Source organism: Mustela nigripes, chromosome 14 (genome assembly GCF_022355385.1).
Source record: "Mustela nigripes isolate SB6536 chromosome 14, MUSNIG.SB6536, whole genome shotgun sequence".
Taxonomy (NCBI): domain Eukaryota; kingdom Metazoa; phylum Chordata; class Mammalia; order Carnivora; family Mustelidae; genus Mustela; species Mustela nigripes.
Genome location: NC_081570.1, coordinates 11650090 through 11675353, shown reverse-complemented (window position 1 = coordinate 11675353; position 25264 = coordinate 11650090). Strand labels below are relative to the sequence as shown.

Below are 25264 nucleotides of genomic sequence, written 5' to 3'. Positions count from 1 at the left end.
ACCTGGTGAGGGCAGGAGCTGTGCCTGACTTGCTCACTCACAACAGCGACCCAGCGCCCAACACAGAGCAGTGCTGCTGGTGTATCTTCAGATGGGCGGCTGGATGCGTGGGCGGATGGACGGACGGGAGGGTGGATGGATCGGTGGGTGGGTGGGTGGATGGATGGATGTCATCTTTGACATCCCCTCGTTTCTTTCATCAACCCTCCCAGTTTGCCTGGGACTGAGGAGTTTCTTGGGATGCAGGACTCTCGGGATGCAGAAATCAGGACAGTCTCGGGCAAACACACTGTGTCTGACAACTGTCTGACTAAAGCCAATAAGCTCATCACTAAGAGATGAGTGGTACCACTGACAATTCTTCAGGAAGGAAGGAGGCTAACACGGAGACGGGACTCAGATCGGAGGGCTCCTCCCCACCCCAAGGTCTTAGCCCGGGTTCTTACAACACCCTCCCTTCCAGACTCCGCCCACTTCTGGGAAGGTCACCTTTGAAAGGCGGGAGGTCAAGTGGGCATGCGCCGCGTACGCACAACTGCGCATGCTCGCGTTTTCTTTCTCCGCCTTCCCTCCGCCCATTCGGGAAACAGGAACCGCCTCCCACTCGACGGCTCCAGCGCGGCTAGCGGGTCCTGGGTGGACGCTGGCTGGGCGCCGCGGTGCTCGGTGGGACGACGGCGGAGAGCGACCTCGGGGTTAAGGGGTGGGGCGCGACGTCAGAAGCCAAGATGGCGGCGGTGGTCGGAGTCTCCTTGAAACGCCGGTTCCCGGCTGCAGCCCTTGGCGGAGCCTGCCTGCAGGTGAGGTGCGGGACGGGAGGGAGAGGGCAGGCAGGAGAGGGATGAGGGCGGCTTGTTGCTCAAGGGGCCGTGAAGGTTGCCGAGCGAGCACAGCGCAAGGCCTCGGGGAAGGGGAGGACCCGCTCCCGCTGCGTAGTGCTCGGGTCTGGGCCTAGAGCATCCCTGTCCGTTATCCTTCTGCGCCTAGCCGCAGCCTGGGAGGTTGTCAAGGCGGAGACGGTTTTTTTTAAAGATACGGGGAAAAAGTTCGGAGAGGTGTCTCAAGTTGCCCAAGGTCACATGGCAAGCGAGTAACACTGTTGGAGGCAGAATTATAATCCAGACCTTTGGGCTCTAAGCTCTTTCTGTGTCTTCAAACTAGGCGCTGTGGGAGAGACAGACCTGCGGGAGTGGGAGGGGTGGGAACTGGGAACGGAGGTCTCTCCTCCAGCGTGCAAGACCGAGGGCTCAGTAAATACGGACTGGGCCCTTCCTCTGGCGGGGGGCTGCGGGAAAGACTGGGTGTCCTCCTCTCAGTGTCTCTTCAATGTCTCTGTCTCTAAAGGGCATACAATACCGAGCGCGAGTTTTGGCATGGATCTCCTAGGTACAGAGCTTGGCGCTGCCTTCCTGTATTTGTTTATATTACTGGGTGTGCAGTGGTACGTCTCCCCACACCCCCCTTGTATGGTCAGGAAACCACACGCTTCTGATCTGCGTTCTAAATGGGGCTCTTTGTAAGGGGGAGGGAAATTGCCATTGCACCCATAAGGGACTAAAAATTTACAAATTCTTTTCAAGTCTGTTTCCTCCTCTGGGCTCCTCAACAACCTCTGCAGGTGGGTAATTAACAGTTCTTACCTCCTCAGTTTGAAAACTGAGACCCCAGAAAGAAAATTGTACTTGTTCAGAAGAATATCATGGCCAAGAACTGATAGACCTAAATCCAGGTTTTTTTTAACATGATATGAGAAAAACTCCTAGCACAGATCTGGACACAGGTGAACCATGAATTACTAGTTCCTTTCCCCTTCTTGCGCTTAGGTGAGGATATCTCCCTCTAAATACTGCTCTGGCCCTATCAGACAGTATGTATGGCCTGTCTTCTGGTACTAGCTCTTTCCAGTATGCTGGCTGTGAACTCAGACAACTCATTTTATAGGCTCTCGGAAAAGGGGAGATAGGGAAGGAGGACCGCCTACCAGAGCCTCAAGTTCGAGCCCTCTGAGCGTTAAATTGATGACTAATAATGACCTTGTTTACCAGTTCCTTTTATAGTTGCTGAGCAAGCAGTGAAGTTGTGAGAGCCCCACCAATGAGAAGAGTTCTAAGGTCCCTCTTACGTGAATGAGTGAGGAGAAGGCTAATTTCATAGGTCAGTTTCGTAATTCCAGGTGAGGCCGTTGGCAGGGTTTCCTGAGGGCAGAGAAATTGAAGAGTCCCTCCTCTCCAGCTCTTAGGAATGTGCATTCGTTCCAGTAAAAACCACCTCAAAGAATCCCATAATCTGGAGCACCTGGGTGGCTCAGTCGTTAAGTGTCTGCAAGCGGAGGCGGTTTCTCCCTCTCCCGGCAACTCCTCCTGCTCGTGCGCGGCGCGCTCTCTCTCTCTCTGTCAAATAAATCTTTTTAAAAAGCTTAAAATTCTTTTAAAAAAGAATCAAATAATGAGCTTGGTGTATTATCTAAAGTGATACTCAGGTTTCTAGGACTCTAAGATACAGGATTTCCCTTCTGAATATCTTTTATGCATTAGTCTGCTCCCGCAAATCATAGTTCTTGCCTATAAGTGTTTGGCTATAATGTATTTACTGATTGTGTTGCCTTATTTCTTCATTTAGATTGTGAACAACGTTAGGGCAAGTAGCGCCTTCTCTCATTTGTGTATCTCATTGCGCTCAGCACTGGCAGGTCTTAGGATACCTGTCTGCCCATCAGAATGATACAGAAACTGATGATATTGCCAGTGTTGAAAAGCAGAAATTATATTACGGTCTGTGCTAGCCACTTGACCCTCCAGTTTAATCTTACGAGGTAGATACTAATATTCCCTTCTCTTTATACAGAAGAGGAGATAGAATCAGAGAGGTTCAGTAGTTTACCAAAGAACACACAGCTACTAAGTGGTAGAGCTTGGATTTAAACCAGTGCCACTCACACATTTTGGAAACAAGCCTGCACCTTCTGTTTTACTCAGGCTTATGCATACTTCTTTCTCTTCCTCCTCTCCCATTTCCACATCTTTCTTTTCCAAATATTTGTCTGCTCTATTGAGCTCTAAGCCTGTTCCTTAAGGAAGGTTTCCTAAAGAAATAACAAGCAGGGGCGCCTGGGTGGCTCAGTTGGTTAAGCCTCTGCCTTCAGCTCAGGTCATGATCCCAGGGTCCTGGGATCAAGTCCCACATTGGGCTCCCAGCTCCACAGGGAGTCTGCTTCTCCCTCTGATCTTCTCGCTCATGCTCTCTCTCACTGTCTCTCTCTCTCAAATAAATAAATTTTTAAAAAAAGAAAAAATAACAAGCAGCCTTTAGCATGATCCAGAATTCACTCTGTTCATCCTCTTCAGTCTGGTTCAGTCCAGTTGTTAATTGTCTTGGCACCTTCCTTAAATCAATTATAAACTATGGAGTTAATCTTACCTGAGATTTTCTAGAAGGCCATGCTCAGCCGTAAATACTCAGTTTTATAGATCAAGGTAGAAATGCCTGTGAAGGATCCTCTTTGAGCTTGTAGTATAAATTGCTGGAGAGGCCACAAGGAAAAAAAAAAAAAACTTAAATTGCTCCCAGCTCCGCACTTCTGCCCATGTATTCTCCTTTTCTTCATGTTACTGTGGGAGAATGAGCAGGACTCCTATGGCTAACCCTTCATTCGCGCTCTGTATCCCATCGCTTATTCAGAGATAGTTCTCCAGGGAATCTGCCCTTCCCTCCACTGGCAGTGTTTCCCTCGCCAACAGATCAGCAGCACGCAAGCATGCTATAATCTCTCCTATTGTTTAAAAATAAATAAATAAAAATCCAGCTACCACCCCATTTCCCTATTCATCTTTATGCTGCGTGGCTTGAGCCAGAAACTGGAGTCGTCCTTGCTCTTTGCCACGCTCTCATATCCAGTCTCTGAGGAGCTCTTGTCAGTTCTTTCTTAAAACCTATTCAAGGGGCATCTGGATGGCTCTGGGTTAAGCTGCTGCCTTCGGCTCAGGTCATGATCTCAGGGTCCTGGGATCGAGCTCCACGTCGGGCTCTCTGCTCAGCAGGGAGCCTGCTTCCTCCTCTCTCTCTGCCTGCCTCTCTGCCTGCTTGTCATCTCTCTCTGTCAAATAAATAAAATCTTTAAAAAAAAAAAAAAACCCTATTCAAAACTTTACCACTTCTGCCATCCACAGCCACCAACCTAGTTCAAGCCATTGTCATGTTATAGCTGATGACTGATTACTGCAATTCTTACCTAGTTTTTTTGCTTTCGCCTTTGATTGATTTTCATAACAGAAGCCAAAATGATCCTTCCAAAGCTTAAGTCTGACTCTGTCACTCCTCTGCTCAAAATCTTCAGTAGTTCTCGTCTTACTCAGCGTAAGAGCAAAAATCTTTACAAGGCCAGGGCACCTGGCTGGCTCAGTCGGTCAAGCATGCCACTCTTGATCTCGGGGTCATTTGGACCTAGAGCTTACTTAATTAACCAAAAGTGGGGAGCACTTGGGTGACTCAGGTTAGTTGAGCCTTGGACTCTTGGTTTCAGCTCAGGTCATGATCGCAGGGTCATGAGATGGAGCCCACATGGGGCTCTCCCCTCAGCATGGAGTCTGCTTAAGGTTTTCTCCCCTCTGCCTTTAACTGCACATTCTATCTCTTTCTCTAAAATAAATAAATAAAACCTTTAAAACTAATGTATGTACTCCAAAGTTTGAATCTCAGATATACAACCTCCACCAAGTACATTTAAAGAAATTTGGGGCGCCTGGGTGGCTCAGTGGATTGGGCCGCTGCCTTCGGCTCAGGTCGTGATCTCAGGGTCCTGGGATCGAGTCCCGCGTCGGGCTCTCTGCTCAGCAGGGAGCCTGCTTCCTCCTCTCTCTCTGCCTGCCTCTCTGCCTACTTGTGATCTCTGTCTGTCAAATAAATAAATAAAATCTTTAGGGAAAAAAAAAAAAAAAGAAAGAAATTTGCTAGGGGCACCTGGCTGGCTCAGTAGAGCATGTGGTTCTTGATCTCAGGGTCATGAGTTCAAACCCCATTATGGGCATAGAGAAACCAAACAAAACAAACAAACAAAAAAACAAGACCTTAGAAGGTCCTTTGTGATCTGGCTCTCCTGGTAACTTCCTAATTCCCTTCGCCATTCCTGCCCCTCTCCCTCACTCTGTTCCCAACTACATTGACGGCCTTGGTGCTCCTCAGACAGGTGCCCACCCCAAGAGTGTCCCCTCTGCCCAGTTTGCTCTTGCCCTAGGTATAGGCATGGCTTGCTCACCTCCTTCAGGTGTTGCTCAACTGTTACCTTTTTAATGAAGCCTTCTCTGGCCACCCCTTTTAGAACTGTAGAATTCCAGCCAGGACCCCCATTCCCTCCTTTTTATTGTCCCCTTCCACCCCCATTACACGTACCCCCAGAGCCCATATACGGTCAGTGTTATCTGTGTGCCTCCGGCCCCTGCAAGCTCCGTGAGGATCAGAATGTACGTGTATTTTGCCCTTGATCCCCAGGGCCTAGAACAGTCCCTGGAACACGGAAGCCACTCTGTAATTCTTTATTGAGCAAGTAAACAAATGAATAGGTCTGGGCCTAAGAACTTGCTAAGTGTATGAGTTGAGTGTTCTTAGATTTGTTTGTGAAGATGGATTATCTTTTCGTGCTGTTCTAGTTCAGATTCGCATTTTCACCCCAGACAGAATGGGTGTAGGGTGGAACTTTGGAGTCTAAGGACCTGTGTTTGCATCCTGGTTCTTTTGTTTTATGATTTTTACTTTCATTTTTTAACTGAGAATAATAAAACTTTTTTGTTGTTGAGATGTGGTAAAGATTAGAGACAATTTAGTACATTTCACACGGTAAGGGCTCAGGGAATCGAAGCTTCCCCACCCCCTTCTCCTAGGACACCCATGTAACAAATTTTAAAGATTTCTCTATTGCACGAATTTATTTGTTCTTACCGCAGCTGCCATAGTCCACCGTTCCTTCACTAGAGAACTACAACCTCCTCTGGTGGTTTTGATTTCCATATCTTCTCTCCTTCCTCTTGGACCTCCCCCCCTTATCCTACTGAGTGTTGTATAAAATATACAAAACGAGTTTAAATTAGTTGTTTAGAAAAAATCAGTAACACTTTGGGATACCCCAAAATTTATGTTGGGGCTCATTGCCTTATGGTAGTACTCTGTTTTGATGCCCCCCCGCATTGTTCTTGTCTCACATCATTCGTAGGATAAGAATTTAAATGATTGGGGGGGGGGAACCCTAATCACATTGGGGAAGATCTGCATGAGCAAGTCTAGACCTTTGTATTTTGCAGAGCGGATATGAAGCTGACTTAAGTATCAGAAATGTCAAGGTGAGGACCTGTGGCCGGTGATGGCCGTCACCTTTGATAAGCCTTTGTGGGAGTGAGACTGAGTTTCCTGGGACTGGGTGACTTTGCCCCCTGACAGAACTACTAAAGCAGCCTTCACAGCCATGGAGCTGGAGTTGGCAACTCCAAAGTCCCAGCTTCTTTTGAAAGTTCAAGCTTTACTAATGTTCTGGCCCAAAAAAAAAATAAAAGAGTTCTGTGTTTCAAAGGCATTTTGTCCCTCTTTCTCCCACCACCTACCACAGGGAGGGCAGCCACCCATGTCACTGTCACACAGCCCAAGTTACCTTTCTGGGCATTTGTCCCAGAGAAATGGAAACATTTTCACAAATATTCATTGTAACTTCATTCATGTACCCAAAAACCGGAAACAACCCAAATGTCCTTCAGTGGGAGAATGGCTAAACCAGTGGGAGTCCATCATACCATGAAACGCTACTCAGTAGTAAAAAAGAAACACTGCTTGGATGAATCTCCAGAGAATTATGTTGAATAAAGAAAAGCCAATCCCAAAAGTTTACATACTAGATGATCGCATTTATATATAACATTCTTGCAATGACAAAATTACAGGAGTGGAGGCGGATTAGTGATGGCTAGGGGTTTAAGGAGTAAGGGAAGGAGGCCTGAGGGCTGTGGGTGTGGCTTTGAGAGAGCAGTCCTGGGGCTCTTTGTGGGGATGGGAATGCTCGGTGTCTATCAGTGTCGATGTTCTGGTCGTGGGTTGTGCTGTAGTTTGGGGCAGTGTCTTCATGAGGGAAATTGAGTAAAGGATTTGAGAGATCTCATTATTTCTTGGAAACGCATGTGATTCTGTATCTCAAAATGAAAAGTTCAGTTTTTTTAAAAAAGCAACAAATCCTGGACATACACAACACTGAATTGATCCCGGAAGCATTATGTCGAGCGAAAGAAGCTAGACCCAAGATTCTCTGATTGCATTGATGTGAAATTCTGTAACAGGCAAATCTGTAGTGATAGAAAGCACATCAGTTACAAGGGATAGGGTAGGGCACTGATTTTAAAGGAAAACTAGAGAACTTTCTGGATGGATGGAAATGTTCTGTCATAATTACGGTAGGAGTTATACCACTTCATTAAAACTCATCAAACTATACACTTAAAATGGTAAAATTTATTGTAATGAGTTATACCTCATTAAATCTAACCAAAACAAGGTGGGGGCACTAAGCAAGCAGAAAGCTGCTGGAGTATCTCGAGTGATCTTTTCACTTCCTCCACTTTGTCTTACATGCCACAGGGTGGCACTAACCACATGTTCTGCCATTTCACAAAATGGAGTGGGGCGGCGGGGAGCGGGTGCCTGGCTGGCTCATTCACCCTTGATCTCCAGGTTGTGAGTTCAAGCCCCCTGTAGAGCTTAAAAATAAATAAACTAGAATGGACTAGAAGAGAATCCTGCCTTTAATTCTTTAAAAAGGGGGGAGGGGGAGAAGATGGAGTCCCTAATGGGAGGCATTCAGTTGTAAAAATGACTTTCCTTTTACTGCTGATCCGAGTCAGGTTGGTGATAAAGGAAAATACTACTTTATCTTCACTTTCATTCTCATATTTTCTCTGTGTTTCCTTTTCTCATACTGAGAGCTGATGTTCAGATTTTCAGCCTCACCTAATTCAGGACACTTTTTTGCCAGTAGGTAAGACCATCACGTTTCTTGTAGTTACACAGTTAACCTTCCCAGTTTCATCTTTTTTTTACCAGCTTATAAGAGAACTAGCTGGCCTGGGAGATAGTCTGCATGTGTCTGCATACAAACCGGGTCTCAGCTGCTGATTGCTCTTTGGACTTACAGGATCTGACGACCGACCCCACCCCCCAACCTCGCTGCTTCGCATGTAGGGCCCAGGGGACTTGCCTGGTGTCCTCCACTTGGATGAAAGATTTTCAAGGGCTATGCGGTGGGGACAGCATGTTTATATTAGTTTAATGCTCAAGTTTTGCTTTTTTCTTTTTTCCTTTCTTAAATTTATTTTAAGTTCCAGTATATAATTTTTTGCATTTTTCTTCAGTTATTCCTAACCATAAATTGAACTGCTGTACGCAAAGACCTGGACCAGGCATGCTGGGAGATGTAAAATGTAACCTGTTCCGTGCTCTGAATGGTTAATTTTATGTGTCAGCTGGGCCACAGGGTGCCCAGGTAGTTGGTCCAACATTCTGGGTATTTCTGTGACAGTGTTTTTGGATGAGTTTAACATTTAAATTAATAGACCTGGGTAGCTCAGGTCATGGTCTCAGGGTCCTGGGATCGAGCCCCACATCAAGTTCCCTGCTCAGTGGGGAGCCTGCTTCTCCCTCTCCCTCTGCTGCCCCTTCTCCCTTTGCCCTCTAACTCTGCACTCTTTCTCTCTCAAATAACTAAAAGTCCCCCTTGGATAAGGGTGAGCCTTATCCAATCAGCTGAGGGCATAAGTAGACCAAAAGGCTCCTCTTCCTCCAAATAAGAAGGAATTTCTCCTGCCTGGCTGCTCTCCAATGGAATATCAACTCTTCTTGGGTCTTAAACCTGATGTCCTTTGAGCTAGAACCGTATCATCAGCTTTCCTGGCTCAACATGGGCCTCCAGGCTCGGGCTGGATTTACATCATTGGCTCTCCTGGGTCTCCAGCTTGCCAGCTACAGCTCTTGGCACTTATCCTCCAGAATCATGAACCAATTCCTTATAGTAAAATCTCTTCTTATAAATATATATAAGTATATATTTTTTCATACATATGTAGACATGTATATGTAAATACACATACTTCTGATTCTATTAGGAGAACTCTAGTATACATGCCCTCAAAGAATTTAAGACATAAAAAGAAGACAGAACTGAGAAGAGACCTGCAGATATTCACAGATAAGCAGGTAGGACAGTATTTAAGAACCTGGATCCTGGAGTCAGACAGGCAGACTTGGGTTCCAGTCATGGCCACTCTCATCAGCTCATCATAAATAGTGGCTTTAAAAATGAGTATGAATTTAAATACAAAATTCTTAAGCAATAGCACCCTTGTGGCAAATACGTTCGTAGGAGGAAGCTGTCCCAGTGTAGGAAGGAAGGAGTCAGACCAGGCCTCTTCACCCAACCCTCTCGTAGCAGTCCCTGCAGTGGCACTCCAGGGTTCTGGGCGGCTCTTGGTGCGAGAGCCGCTGGCAGAGACGGAATGTCCAGGAGATGGAATAGAATCATCCTAGAGAACAGGACTCGGCTGTTTGTTAGTTCCCTAAATGTGTTCTCTCCTTTCCTATGCCCTGAATGTTTGTGTTTCCCCCAGAATGCATACCTGGATACCCAACCCCCACTGTGATGGTGCTTGAAGATGGAGCCTATGAGAGGGCATTAGGGTTAGATAAGGTCATGAGGATGGGGCCCTTAGGACAGGACTGGTGCCCTTAAAAAAGAGGAAAAGACAAGATCTCTCTGCCACATGAGGACAGGCAAGAAAGCAGCCATCTGTAAACCAAGAAGAGGGTCCGCACCAGACACCAAGTCTGCCTGACACCTTGATCTTGGACTTCCTAGCCTCCAGATCTGTGAGAAACAAGTGTTGTTTAAGCCACCCAGGCTTCGGCATCTTGTCAAGGCAGCCCAGACTGACGAGGACACCTAATCCAAAAGCACCAGCATCTCATTTTGACAACTCCAGTAGCTTTCTGCTGGTTTCTCTACGTGTTGTCTGACAGTTCTTCCTTCAAGCCAGGGATAGTCTTCTCCGAAATAAACATGATTATGTCTCCCACCTGATTGTTTGTGCTGCCCTCTCGCTCTTAGCATAAAATCAAAATCTTGACCTCACATCTGCCACCACCATCCTTACTCAAGCTTCCCTTGCTCGGACTTCTCTAGGGTCTCCCAGATGTGCTGTGCTCTCCCCCATCCAGGCCTCCACACGTGTTGTTCCCTCCGTTTATACACCCCACTCCTTCCCCTGATCCCTACGCGTCGGGCCACGGCTTGAATATCCCTTATGGGGACTAACCCAGTCTTGTCCTAGCACAAGTCTACTGTGTTCTTCCCTCTTTATACTGTATAAAGAATATTTCATTTCTCTCATGCTGGGGCTTCTGGGTGGCTCAGTCAGTTGAGCATCTGTCTTCACTCAGGTCATGATTCCAGGGTCCTGGGCTCGAGCCCTGCATCAGGCTCCTTGCTCAGTAGGGATTCTGCTTCTCCCTCTCCTCCATGCTGCTCCCCTGTCTGTGCAGTCGCTAGTGTGTGCACACACGTGCTCGCTCTGTGTCAAATAAATAAATTAATTAAATTTCTTTCTTGCTCATACAGAGTAGATTCTGTGAGGGCAAAGACCGTTTCATTATGTGCTGCTTCACCCGCCCCCGGCACCTTGTCTGGTATGTGCTAGGTGCTTATTAGTATTTGTTGGATTATCAAATGACTCACTGCCTTTCTCAGGAAGACTCTTACCAGGAGGTACCTTGGTGGCTCAGCTTGTGGTCTCCGGGTTACAGATCAGAGCTCCGCGTTGGGCTCTGTGCTCGTCGGGGAGTTTGCTTTAGACTCTCCCTCTGCCCTTCCCCCTCTGTGCATACAGACACTGTGTGTCAGTCATGCGTGGGCTTGTATCCAGTGTTGAAGTTCATAGTGCCAGCAACGCACAGGATTTATCTTGCAATTTTAATATTTTTTTTACTCTTGCTGAATTTTTCAATTGCAGGCCTGCCGGGGGGCCCAGACAGCTGCCGCTGCAGCTCCCCGAATCAAGAAATTTGCCATCTACCGATGGGACCCAGACAAGACTGGAGATAAACCCCATATGCAAACTTATGAAATTGATTTGAATAAGTGAGTATCTGTGTGAGAGCTAGGTATTTGATAAATGGAAGTGAACTCTTGATCTGATTGAGGGACATGCTTTTTGCATCCTTGGAAGGTTTAAAAACAGACCATTCGGTGGTCTGGAATTTATCCTCTCTTTTTCAAATAAGAATGAGGTGCGTGTCTGATTCAGAAAGATAACCAGGGACTCCTGGAAGGTTCAATCAATTAGACATTTGACTCTTGGTTTCAGCTTAGGTCTTGATCTAAGGGTTTGGAGTTCAACCCCCCATGTTGGGCTCTACTCTGGGCTTGGAGCCTACTTAAAAAGAAAAAAGAAAAAATTAATACCAAGAACAACAACTTTTTGAAAAATGTCTTTCCTTTCCCCAAATCGGAAGACCACAAACGCCTAGGAGTATGGGTAGAGCGGGTAGACACCACAGATTTGGCTGGAATGGTGATAGGACGAGAGGGATGTAGCGAAAATATTAACAGTTTGTACCTCTATTATTTTTTCCATTTCTGTCCCATCAAAGTGCCACAAACGGGGGCCTGGGTGGCTCAGTTGGTTAAGCAACTGCCTTCCGCAGTTTTGGGAGCCAGAAAGCCTGGACAAGACCTAAATATATACCACAAATCTGTTATCTGATGCTAACCCTCCCCCTCCCTCACACAGCCCTCAACCAGCAACTGGCTATTTGAGTTCTAATTTGGATAGTGGAATTACCCAATTTTCAAATTACCCAATTTGAAAAAGGCAATTTTTCGAAACACAGATTTAAATGCTTACATCGTTAAACTGACCTCTTCCTCTTAGGATATTACTATCCTGCACAACTGGGAGATAATAAACCCATGCTGTTTTAAGCCACTAAGTTTGTGGCACTTTGAAAATTTTATTTATTTATTTGATAGAGAGTGAGAGAGAGAATAACAGAGGAGAAGGTTAGAGGGAGAAGCAGACTCCTCATGGAGCTGGGGTCCCAGGATTCTGGGATCATGACCCGAGTGGAAGGCTCTCTGCTCAACAGGGAGCCTGCTCCCAACCCGCTCCCCCGCGTACTTGTGATCTTTAAAATTTTTTAAAAAAATTTTATCATTGAAAATTACTAATGAATTTAACTCATCCAGTTTTAGCCTCATTCTGTAAGTTTTGATTTGCAATGCTTTTATTTTCCAAGCAGCTAACAATATTTTACATTATTCCTTAATAAAGCAGTTATTTAAAAGAGTGCTTTCTAATTTTCAAGTAGTTCAGAGTCTTTTGCTTCTGATGTGAATTTTTAGTTTTATTGTATCAGGGACAGAAAATTGGCCTGGGGGGCACCTGTGTGGCTCAGTCAGTTAAGCGTCTGCCTTTGGCTCAGGTAATCATCTCAGGGGCCTGGGACTGAGCCCCATGTTGGGCTCCCTGCCCAGTGGGGAGGCTGCTTCTCCCTCTCTGCCCCTCCCCCTGATGTGCTCGCTCTGTCACTGAAACATTGCTAAAATTCATGAAGTGTGGGGTTCAGAGAACTTGGGTGGGTGAACTCGTGGAGTTGTAGGGAGAGGGCATGGCTCTATGCATCTCTTCCATTTGGCTGTTCTACTAAATCATGGTCTAGTAAGTTAACTGTGCTCTAAGTTGTGTGAGCCTCTGTAGCAATTACCAAATGCAAGGAAGGGATCGTGAGAATCTCTGATTTGTAGCCAGCCATTCGGAGCACAGGGGACACCCTGGACTTGGGAGAGTCTGAGGAGGGATCTGACACTGTCTCCATGGAGGTACACTGAGTTCCAATGTGGGACACCCAGCTCATGTTGCAAGGTTGCTCGGTTCCAGAAGCTACATATTTGGTGAGCAGGTGAAAGGTTCACAGCTTTGAAAAAACTGCCTTTAAAAAAACGTTCCCAGATCCTGTAAGTAGAGGGGCAGAGAACACAGTGGACAGTTTCCGGCATTGGTTGACCAGAAGGAATGTGCCACGCGGGCGTGGATTTTCATGTGTTCTGTTCTCTGGTGCACCTCCAGCATCCCGACCAGAACCTGGAACAGAGCAGACTTTCAGTTAACAGTGAGTGCAGAAAAATCTCTGATTTTATGACATAATTCAGCCACTATGATTTTCAGAGATCTCCCATTAAAAACACTGACAACTCTTCTCCCTCCTCAAATATCAGAGGTTGTTAAGGTCACAGTTCCTGATCTTAGCAAAGATAGGGCCGTGGGGTATTTACACGTTGCAAGATAGACTGGCAAGATAGACTGCCTGACAGCAAGGTAGCTAATCTCATCCTGGTGATCATTTCACAACAGACACGCCCAGTTCTGTGCCACACTCTCCTGGTAAACACCTTAAATCCACACCTTGGCCATGAGATCAGTAAAGCTAGGGAAAAAAAAGTCCGGGTCATGCTAAAGGCTGTTTGGGGAAGGGGGCGTGTGTTTTTAAATGCCATGCCTGGGAAGTACACAGGGCAGCGGCCAGAAACAGGTTTGTTGAGCACTGGTCTGTGTGCCAGCTACCATGAAAAGTGCGGCTTTTTAGGTATTTTTCTAACAAGCCTGTGACGTAAAGATCAGTTCCATTTTACGGATAAGAAAGAAGCAGGCTCGGGCGCCTGGGTGGCTCAGTGGGTTAAGCCGCTGCCTTCGGCTCAGGTCCTGGGATCGAGTCCCGCATCGGGCTCTCTGCTCAGTGGAGAGCCTGCTTCCCTCTCTCTCTGCCTGCCGCTCTGTCTACTTGTAATCTCTGTCTGTCAAATAAACAAATAAAAATCTTTAAAAAGAAAGAAAGAAAGAAAGAAGCAGGCTCAGAGAGCTTGAGCCGTTCCACAGAACTGCACCCTCAAGGATAATAGTCGCGTTAAACTAAGCAAATGGAGCAGGCGCTCCCCGCCTCATCTTCTCCCAGGTCCGTTCACCCAGCGTAGTCCTGTGAGATGCAGCTGCTGCTCTCTGCTTTGCAGGTGGGGAGCTGAGGAAGGGGTTTGCTGAGAACCTGGTCAGTGTCCAAGCCTGGACACTGCCCGGGCTCCCAGACGCCAGGCCTGCTCTGCAGCGTCCAGGCACAGTGCTGCGGCCCTTCCCACCCCCCGCTCACGGCCCCCACGCCGGTGGACACTCGCAGCGCTGTCGAGTTGGGAGACTGTCTCCTGTAGCTTTTCTTTTCCTAGAAATGCATACGCGGTGTGACTCCGCCATGCTGAAAATGCAAAGGAATACACACAAAAGCGTGGAAAAAATTGAGTGTGCCCCGAGAAAACCAAGTGGATGAGAAGAGCAGCTACTGTGTGCAGCATCTCGGATCATACTGGACTGCAGCAGGGACCCTGAACTTCCGTCAGTACAACTGGGGTGTTCTCTTGTTTCCGGGCAGATGTGGTCCTATGGTGTTGGATGCTTTAATCAAGATTAAGAATGAAATTGATTCTACCTTGACCTTCCGAAGATCATGTAGAGAGGGTAAGCATTTCCTTCCTTGTTAGGCTTCAAATGCTTGGGCTCTGGTCCGGGGCCTGCCACGACCGGCTGGCCTTCTGCCAGGGGACCTTGCTGGGCATTGCGCTTCCCTTTCCTTGGGTAAATGCGCCAGATATTCCACGTGTAGTACGGGTTCCGGTTTCTGTGTTTCCTTCCCGTCCGGAGCTTCTCCCGCCTGCTGGCAGCCACCAGGGCACCCCTGCGGAGTTCATTCACGGGAGGGGGGTGGGGGGAGACAGTGGAGAGTTTCTAGTTGGGGTACAGTGCACCCCCCCAGGCTCCCAGCATTATGTGTGTCCATGTGTATAGAGCAGCTGCTCAGGAGGACCCTTCTGGGTGGGAACAGTGTTTCCCGCGGTGTGCTGCTGGCGCCACAGGAGCTGAGTTCAGACAGTGTTCACAGGCAGGCAGTGTTTTTCATGGCAATAGCTGTGTATTTAGGTGACATGTTAGAAAAATATAATTACTAATGACCTTGGAACAGTGATCTAGTTTTTTAATATAAGTTTAAGTAAAAATGAGTTGATTCTAAGAAAACTCCTAAATAATCCTTCAGCTGTGCTCGGACGGAGCAAAAATCACAGAGGGATGGCACCAGGGCTGAGGGGTCCTGACGGCCATAGAGCCCCGTCAGTGTAGCAGGCTCTGTTCTGTGCAGTGGACAGGGCTAGACCAGCACTATTAGCATTTAGGCCCAGGGAGGTTAAGGGACTCCAAAAAGCACGCAGATAGTGAGGAGCCAGGAGTCAGCCAGAGTTGTCAGATTCCGGAATTGTGCTTAGGCGGTACACTCTGCTGGCTCTCCAGGCTTGCAAAACCTGGGATCAAACCAAACAGGGTCGCTTGAGCCACAACCAGTAGGAAGCTTCTTCCTGAACTGACCTTCCAGAAAGGGAAAAATCACTATAGGTCTTGGCCTGTCACTTTTTGCCTGTGTTCTGCTGTATACATTTCAAGTATCTCAGTCCTGCTAAGACATCTGCTTTGATTCAGCTAATTGTAGAGGATGAGAGTTAGTGTACCAAACGCTGACAGATAGTATGATAGTCGTGCTGAGTCCTGCTGTTAGGGAACCCTCGGCTGTAATTAAATACCAGCCTTCCCATGTATGTCCTGGCAACGTAGGAATTAGAGATGCTTTTCAGTAACCTTTCCCATAAGACTTTTTCAGAGCCAAGAACATAGGATGTGACCCATCTGGACTAAAAAGTATGAGGCAGGATTACTGATTGCCACTCCTTTTGATTCCCTCATTGACTGTTACGAGAATTTCCATGGGAGCCTTTTTCAGAGAAGACTCACTGGATTTTTTTTTTTTTTTTAATTGTATTTGATTTCTTACAAGAGCATACTTCTCTGGTTGGATGCTGGGCACACGTAAATATTTTGATAGCATTCAGTCTCCTGGGAAACTTTAGGAGTATTTGCTTATGATGGGTCTTTGTTGTCTCTTATACACTTACACTAAGATTTACAGGAGGGTGCCTGGATGGCTCAGTCGGTTAAGCATCTGCCAGCTCAGGTCACAATCTTAGGGACCTGGGATCGAACCCCACATCGGGCTCCCTGCTCAGCGGGGCATCTGCTTCTCACTCTCCCTCTGTGCTCTCCCTCTGTCTCTCTCTCAAGTAAAATCTTTAAAAGAAATAAAAAAAAAAAGATTTACAGAAGAAGAGGGGGTGGTCTTCCTAAAATGATAGCCCAGTGCAGGTCTCATAAGTAATCACATTTCTGAAAAAACAGCTTCAGAAAAGTGGGTTCAGATTGCTTGGTCCTCTTTAAACTCTGAAATACCGAGGAACTTCCCATACACGGCAAGGAAAGTGTCATTTTCAGGGTCCTTGGTCAACACCTTATTTTTGCTTGGTTTGTTTTGCTTACACATAAGTGAGTTCATTCTTCTCCCTGGCAAGGCAGTGTTCAGGTGGTCTGTGGGTGTCGTGTCCCCAGGGCAGCTGCTGTGCTGCTAGTTCAGTGGGGACAATAGAATAAGAGTTGTGTGTGGGTTATCTGTGTCCAGGCCTCAGCTGGAAGATGACCAGCACAGAGTCAATTTCCTTGTGGGTCCATTCTGTCACAGTTTGAGGACCAATAACAGGGTCCCTTTTAAAAAGGGGTTGGGGTGCTGATTTATTTCCTAAAATGCATGAGGACTGGTGTGGGGAGTCCGTGATGCCCACAGTGCCCCAATCCCCTTCTGTCTCCAGTACCGCCTGTAGCGTGTAGGTTCCACAAACGGGTTGCCTCATGGTCACAAAACGGCATTTGGAGCTACTGTCATTAGATCTGTATTCCAGGCAGTAAGATGGAGAAGGAAGACGCCACGGGGCACCTCGGCCACTGCTCCTGCTGGTGGGGGAACGACATTGCAGAAAAAGAGTTTGAAGCTGGACTGACGGGCCCTGGGTGAGGAAGTGCTAAATGCGTTCTCTCTCTCAGGCATCTGTGGCTCTTGTGCCATGAACATCAACGGAGGCAACACTCTGGCTTGCACCCGCAGGATCGACACCAACCTCAGCAAAGTCTCAAAAATCTACCCTCTTCCGCATATGTATGTGATAAAGGACCTTGTTCCCGTGAGTGCCTGCCTCCCCCGTCCCACTCTCTCCCCCACTCGCCCCACCCCATTTTTTATTTGGGGGGAGAAGGGAAGAGGTGTGCGTGAGCGAGAGATGTGTTGCCCTTCGCTGGGGCAGGCTTTCCTCCCGAGTTTAACGAAGGAATTTGAACGGTAGAAGATAAACAGGCCTAGAAGATTCTCCAGCCTCTCGTTGGAGAGGATTGTTGGGGAATAACAGGGCATAGGATTTTAGAGCTGGAACAGTCCTGGAATGAAGAATTTGGCCGTTAACTACAAAGAATTCATGTGGAAAATACCAGCGGGGAAGGCACCGGTTGTTGCACGTACTTCAGTCTCTGCCTCCCCGTGTGTGAGCGCCTTCCCCGACAGGGCTGCGGGATTGCACGGTTTCCCGAGTGGGTGGAGGAGAGATTGCCCAGAAGCAAATAACGCCTGTGACTGTTTCTCCTCCTGTCATCTTTGTGTGGGTCCACGCCAGGGGCAGAGAGTCAGACCTCTGCTGGTGTGGGATGGGGAAGTGGGCCGCGTCCCAGAAACAGGGTGCAGACGAAAGCTGGGGAGTGATAGTAGACTCTGACCCTTCTTTTCGATGTCTTCCTCTTAACCTCAGGACCTGAGCAACTTCTACGCTCAGTACAAATCCATCGAGCCTTACTTGAAGAAGAAGGACGAGTCGCAGGAGGGCAAGCAGCAGTATCTACAGTCCATAGAAGATCGTGAGAAACTGGTCATTAGTCCCCATTTATTGTCTTGCCTTGCAAGGAAGCGTGGCTTGGGGGGATGGGGTGGGAGTAGCAGCACGGGACGCTGCAGACCGTTTATGGAGTGTGTTCTGGAAAGGAACTGCAAGAGCATCTGTCCGAGGAGACCCCGTCCTCTCAGGGCCGGGGGGTCATGTGATCCCACAAGGGCCCCCCCGTGGACCAGGGATCCGGAGCACGGCTGCCCTGCCTGGAAGGGCAGATGATTACCATGTTGCAAGATGGTTGTTTCAGGGGAAACCTGTATGCAAATGATTAGGTCTTGCCGAGGCGACAGCTCTGTCAGAGCTGCTCTTGAACAGAGTGGCCGCGTCAGACACGTGCCAGCCCCTGGCAGTCGTGCTCCAGCCTGTGTCAGGTGGCCGCCCGTCGGGCGCTGGAACCGTGCCGTGCTTCCCTAATGCCAAGTGTCCGGGGGATTGCCGGGTGGGGCGGTGACAGCCTGTCACTCTCTTGGCGCTCGGGTGTCCAGGCTGGGACATCTTAGAGTGAACATTCTCAGGTTTTTGGTCCCGTTCTCTGGCCCTCCTCTGGAGAAGCCTCTGGTTTGTACCTGCAGTCCTGGCACTTCCAGTGTCCTTGTGGGGAGGGAGCAGTGGGAGGAACACCCAACAGCATGGACAGTGTGACTGCACAGAGCCAAGGGGACCGCGTGTCTGCGTGTCCTGCGTTCCTCCAGGGCGGCAGTGGGGTCTTACTCCTTCCTGAGTCCCGAGGCCCTGGCGCGGGTTACTTATGGGTATGTGTTAGGCACGTGGATGAGTAAACGCCCGGTACCTTCTAGACGTCAGATGGTTGAGGCCCTCTCCTCTTCCCTATGGAATTAAGACAGGACAGTCCTTGTGGGAGTGCCGGCGCTCTGGGTAGAGCGGTACGGCGCAGGCAGCTTTCTCCTGTGTCGGGAGTCCCTTGTCCTTGGGACAGCACTCTACCCGGCAGTCCTGACTCGCACAGAGGGTGTGACTGCGCAGGGTTGGCTTGGAACTGGTCTCTGGGCCACCTCACCCTCCTGCATTCCTCCGGTAGGCAACCCCAGCTAGGATCCGCCTGCTGGGTGCGCGGTACTAAGGCACGAAGAGTCTCCCTGAGCACGTTTTCTACATGATCCAAGTTTACACCTTGAAATACCAAAAATTTGTTAAGCGTTTTTCACTTCCTTAAATGAGTATGCTGAGCATAGCTTTTTCTCACAGTTTTAAAAGCCATAATGGTCACTGTGGGTGATTGGAAAATACAAGTAACTATTTTTAAATATAAATAATCTGTAATATTCCAGCACCCAAGGATAATGTCCATGGACAGATACTTTTGTTTTTTTCTTTCATATGCTACATTTTCCTGTAGCTGGGATCAAATGTAAATATGCCTTTGTGTCCTGCCTTTACTTTCGTCACTGTGAGCATTTTCCCGTGTTCTTACGAATTCTTCATGAGCATTTGCCCAGACGTTGCTTTCTGCTACTTCAGTTGGATGCACTGTGCATTACGTAACGTCCACCTACTATTGCACAATGAAATTCTCTCCAGTTGTTCACTGTTACGAATAAGGCTGGATAAACATCTTGATCTTTCAAGTTCTGGCCAAAAATGTGAGTTCCTTTTCTTGTTAATAGGTTTTTCTGTAAGTGGACCAAAGAATATGACCATCTTGAAAGATCTTGAGCCTGGCGCCCTGTGCGTTCTAGACCAGTGGGGAAGTGTACGCTCCCACGTACTCTCTGAACAGAACAGAGGTTTTGACTCGTGGTTACAGTCATGACTGTCAACTCTGTGTCATCTGTTACAGTCAGAGGTCACTGTGCTCCTCTGTCTTGCTGCTTTTAATCAGTTTCTGGTTTTCACAAAATTAGAATGTCTGGTTTTTTAGAACTGGCTGGACAGATTCAGTCAGCATGGCAGGGTTCTAGTGCAGGGAGGTATTCCAGAGTTGGACCACTTGGGTCGCATCCTGCAAGCCTGGCTGCTTGCAGCTGTGCGACTCTGGACCGATAACCTAACCTGTCTGCAACTCCAGTAGTCCTCACGCCGTAGCATAGGGTTGTTGGGATGATCAGATGAGGGAAAGTGACAGGGGGCTTATTTAAGATATCGTCCCCTTGCCAGCGCAGGCAGAGACCAGGGTAGACTCCTCAATGGCCCAGTTAGCAGGTCCTTCCTCATTGCTCCCAGTGAGCATTCTCGGTGGTAGGGTATTTGGGGTGGGTTGGTTGGTTTTTTCATGGTTTTTTTAGACAGTTGAGAGGTTAGTGTTTATTAGAGAGCAAGTGCCAGCTCTGGGTTCTAACCCAGCAGACACGTACATTCAATTCCAAGACATTTTCCATGAACCTGATAATCTCCGCGAGCCACCCCTAAGACTTTGCCAGGGAAACTCACTCGCAGGCGGGCGCTTTGTTCTCACCTCGACCCCAGCATCATGATCTGTCACCTGGAGACGTGGCTGTCTCATGCGCATCCTGACTGCCCTTTCCCCCGCGCGCAGGACGGGCTGTACGAGTGCATCCTCTGTGCCTGCTGCAGCACGAGCTGCCCCAGCTACTGGTGGAACGGAGACAAGTATCTGGGACCTGCGGTTCTCATGCAGGTAAGACGCTCCCTTGCTGCCCTACGGGGACTTGACGCTGAGGCGGCCTGGGCGCCTGGCTGGAGCAGTCACCGGAGCAGCTGACTCTCGGCTTCAGCTCAGGTCCTGACCTCAGGGTCCCGAGCCAGCCCTGCGTCGGGCTCCACGTGGGGGGTTGAATCTGCTTCTCTCCCTCTGCCCCTCCCTCCTCACCCACCCCCCCAAAAATAAATAAATCTTTAAAAAAAAAAAAAATTTGAAGTCCAAGAGGACAGTATATTGTTGGAAACCAAGCATTCCAGCGGGCATCCATTACAACCAGGACTGTCTTCACTTGGCTTTCAGTAAATCTTCGCCTGCAAAATAACTCATTCTGTGTGCTGCAGGCCACCCCAAGGGGTGCTGGCGTGCTTTTTGATAAAATAGGCCTTGCAGGTGTTTAAACGTATCCCCTATGCAGCTGGCTCTTGCCTACCCACTCGCCCACCACCCCCCGCAGACTGCATCTGTCGGGGGGCCACCCAGCACCCTCGGACAGGGGTGTCTGACATGCAAGCAGGGGAGAGAGAGGTCTTGGAGGGGCAGCTTCCCAGCTCTAAGGCTGGAACTGGTTTCCAGGCTAATGAAAGCCTGGAGTCCTGGGCTTCGGGGTTACTTGACAAGAAGGCAGCACTGCTCTTCCGTGCACGTGCGAACGTGTGTAGTTCACTGCAGAGAAACTGCCTTCGTTCCCAGAAAGCTGTGCTTTTGCAATCTGTGGTCAGTGCTTTTCACAGATTCCCAATTCGAAAAAGCAAGTTCCCATTTCTCATCTTCCCACGAAAAGGGAAGTTTCAAGCTGTGTGACTGCTTAGCAGTATTGATCTCCGTCCACACAAAAGATCGAATAACGAGGCGCATGCACAGTGGGCCTCTGCCCCCCACGCTGTGAGTTGCTGGGGAACGGAGCGGCCCCCGCATCACTGCGCGAGCAGCCCGGCCTGCCTTCGGCCGTTGCGAGCCAGGCCCCGGGGGCAGACTGACCAAGAGACGTACGGTCTCCTGACAGATCTCCTAAGTCATGGGTCTACTAGAAGACCTGGGTTGGTGCTGTGAAGACAGTCACGTGACACCGTCCCTGCCTTCCCGCACTCAGAATCCGGGCAGGAAGCCAGTGAGCACCTTGAGATAATGAGACGATGCCTGATGACATGTGATGAAGCGCCCGGGTACCCGGGGTGCTGCGCCCCGTGGTGGGGGGCACCGTAGTAGAGAGCAGTTCTCGAGGAGGGACGCTCCCTGACAGATGGCAGGAACCACAGAGCAGAGACAGGCCTCTCAGCTGAGGTTCCCTTTCTGCTACTCCCCCGGGGCTCTGAGCGGGCCAGTTGGGATGGCAGCGTGGCTCATGGCCCCCTCCCCAGGCCTACCGCTGGATGATTGACTCGAGGGACGACTTCACCGAGGAGCGCCTGGCCAAGCTGCAGGATCCGTTTTCCCTGTACCGCTGCCACACCATCATGAACTGCACCAGGACCTGCCCCAAGGTACGCGGGCCCCAGCCCTGCCTGCGGGGCTCCAGGAGAGGGGCTGGAGAACCATGTCCCCCCAGACGAGCTGAGCTGTGAGGACCAGACTGGCTCGGGCCCTCCCCCTCCGGAGAAAGGTTTCCTTGCGGGGCACATACGGGCCCGGGGGAGTCGCCACGCCCCAGGAGTCCACAAGCAGGAACCTGTCCTCGCTCTCCCTGACTGGGTAGGAGCCTCGAGAGGTGGCAGAAGGCGGGTAGCTGTTGGGACTGGATCCCTGCTCCGTGTTGCAGGGTCTCCGCTCGCAACACTGCTGCTAGCGTGTCATGCTCTCACAGCAGCCCCTTTGTCCCCAGTGTCCCTGGGTCAGGGCTCGCTCTCTCCACACTGTCCCCGATCCCGCTCATCTTCCCCTTCCTGCGCTCCCCTTGAACTTCGGCTCCCGCCACTGCCCATCTCTCAGCCTGCCTGTGGGGCCCTCACGCCAGCAGGATGGCCCGCTGTGGCCTGGCTGCCCCCCGCTCAGGTGCCGACCCTGGTCTGCTCAGTGGGCAGGGAGCGCCCAGGGCCACGCGGCTCCGGACACGGCTGCCCTGTGAGCAGAGACTGGGGGCAGAGCGGGGTCCCTGAGAGAGGCAGCGAGGGAACAGGCAGCAAGATGGAAAACTCTAGGGTGACCAGTTGGGAATTTTTAAAAAGGAGGTGGGGGGAGATAGCATAGCTTAAACAGGAAATGAGACTGGGTAATTCCCTGCTTTTTTGCCTGGAGACTGTTTCCAGGGCCCCCTGTCTCACGGTGCTTCTCATGACTGGCCAGCAGTGGGGCCTGGGGGGGCCCCTGGTGAGGGAGAGCACAGGCTCCGGCCTAGCATGCGTGAGCCGTTAGTAGCTGGGCCCACACACGGGAGCCCGGTCTGGGCTCCGGAGGTGCGTTCCCGGGCAGGTGCCTTCGCAGCAGACAGGGACAGAGGCCTTCCGTGACCTGAGGGACTACACGAGGCCTGGGTTGTGTGAGCTGGAAGGGTCCCTTCCACAGATGGGGACGCTGAGCCCCGGGCACGGGGGGTGGGCTGCCAGCCACCTGCTGAGGTCACTGTTGGGGCAGGGCCAGGAAAGCAGCCCCCCAGACTCCCTGACCCGGCTCTTCTGCTGCCCCAGGCGTGCTGGTGGGCACAGACCCCTGAGGTCCAGTGGTAAACGGGGGTGAGCAGGGCGCCACGGAGGCCCTTGCGGCGTTTCCATGCTGTGCACGAATGCACGCCGCTCCTGTTCCGTCTCACACTGCCTTTTCCCCTTAATTTACTTGGGAGACCATTCTGGAGCAGTCTTTGAAGAGTGTCCTTGCTCCCTTTCTCTCTGAAGATCTCGTTTCTTTTTCTTTTTTTCCTCCTTTCCACACACTTTTTTTCCCACCACAGAAGTGCTTTTTTTGGCGGTTGAGTTGCACAGACAAAAGCTTCCCAGCTGGGTGGGATGAGGCGGGCACCGGCATGGACTATGCCGAGTGAGGGAGAGTAGACGGCGTACCGAAGCTCCCCACCGTCTGGAGCCTCCAGGTCGCGGAGTCCACGTCGGCCTGCGGGTCTCCGCGGAAGGCATCCTGGTGCGCTGGACCACACCACAGCGGGCAGAAGGGGGCGGTGGCCTTGTGCGGGGACCGCAGGGCACACAGCAGCAGCCACATAGCCCAGGATGGGGGGCTGGGCCTGACCAGAGGGCATCAGGCCCTGGGGAGTCTGTGGGCAGGGGGTTCCCAGGGCCAGGCCTGGGGGGGAGATCTGGGCAGGACCAGGGGGCCGAGCTGGCTTGGTCTCAGGCAGAGCTGGGCGCTTGGCACCAGGGAGAAAGCTGTTACAAATGTCCCCTCTCCCTCCCCTCCTTGCTCAGTCTTCTCTGCGTGCGTGTTGACGATGTGTGTGTACAAACTCGGCCCTGAATTTCTTGCCCCTCAGAGGGCATGGCCACGCGTCCTTGGCCAGTTCCTGGGTGTTAGAGGCGACAGACTTTGCTTCCTGCTCGGGATCTTCTGGGCCTCTTCCCACACCCTTAAGCGTCAGGGTTAGAGCTGTCCTACAAAAACGCGGCACTCTCTTCTAACCTCCGAGGGGCCCTTGTCTGTTTTTCACATCTTCACGTGTCTGCCTACCTGTAGGCGGTCGGCAGGTCTGCACAGGGTTTCATTGTGGTGCCTCCTGCAGAACCAGTGTGGGCCAGACGGCTGATGGCGCTTGGGAGGGGCCACCCACGAGGCTCAGGTCACCCAGGAGGGCGTGTGTATGCCCTGGGCAATGTGTAAGCATCCAAGGGCAGCTGGCTGCTTGGGACACTGGCCATGGCCGTGGAAGAGCCGCCCTCTTCTGGATGCGTGTGCACACAGGGGTGGGGGGGGGTGCGTGTTGTCAGCCCTGGGCAAGGCTCTCACCACCAACCAGGAGGCCAGTGCAGGTGCAGGCGGGAGAGCCCTGAGCCCGACCCCCTGGCTTTGGAAGGGTGAGGTTTGCATCCACCTTGCTTTGTCCCTGTCCCACTGGGGAGTTTGCCCAAGGTGCTGGGTTCTTCACTCGGCCTCGCTGACCTGGTGGTATCAATTCTCTTCTCTTTTCTCAAGGGGCTGAATCCAGGCAAAGCTATTGCTGAAATCAAGAAAATGATGGCCACCTATAAGGGGAAGAAGGCGTCCGTGTAACTGGTCCCACACTCAGCATGACAGCCAGCTCGGCTAGACGTGCTGTATCTCCAGTCCGAGTCCCTTCAGAGGTCTTGGTTTTCCATGAATACAGCATGTATAATAAAGATTTTAAGAAATAAGTAAATGTTATTCTACTTTATTAACAAAAAAGCAAGCCTGTTCCTTTTACTCCCTGAAGAGGAATGCACGGGCGCCAGAAGGAAGAGTCCCTGTCCTCGGAGAGGGGCCGGCTCCTGCTGAGCCCCTGGGGGGTGGGGCGGGGCCCGTCTGCACCAGGGAATGTGCAGGGGGTTCCCTGTGCCCCTTCCCGGCTCCACACCCTTGGGTGGGTTCCTCTAGTCTCGCCGTTTGTCCGTCTGTACTGGGAGGTGGGTGACTGGCCGTCTCACCCACGGCTGTGGGAACAGACTTTCCTGCCTGCTCACTGTTGGCTCTTGTCCTTATGCAGACTCCGGGATTAGAATTACCGAGGCGAGGTTGGCTGCCTCCCAACACGGAGTAGTGACCGGGTCAGCTGTGGCCTTGAGTTCCACGGCTGACCTCCAGGGGCCTCTCCATCATGACAAATG

General features: G+C 50.3%; 1 protein-coding gene across 1 annotated transcript; it reads left to right on the top strand.

Annotated features, from left to right (window-relative positions):
- Positions 1 to 653: 653 nt before the first annotated feature.
- On the top strand, positions 654 to 24819 carry SDHB (succinate dehydrogenase complex iron sulfur subunit B). Its single transcript, XM_059376392.1, has 8 exons — positions 654 to 800; positions 11028 to 11155; positions 14491 to 14576; positions 17034 to 17170; positions 17786 to 17902; positions 20418 to 20519; positions 21902 to 22024; positions 24615 to 24819. Exons 1-8 carry the CDS (start codon positions 729 to 731, stop codon positions 24690 to 24692), a joined length of 843 nt encoding a protein of 280 aa, XP_059232375.1. The 5' UTR covers positions 654 to 728; the 3' UTR covers positions 24693 to 24819.
- Positions 24820 to 25264: the final 445 nt, after the last annotated feature.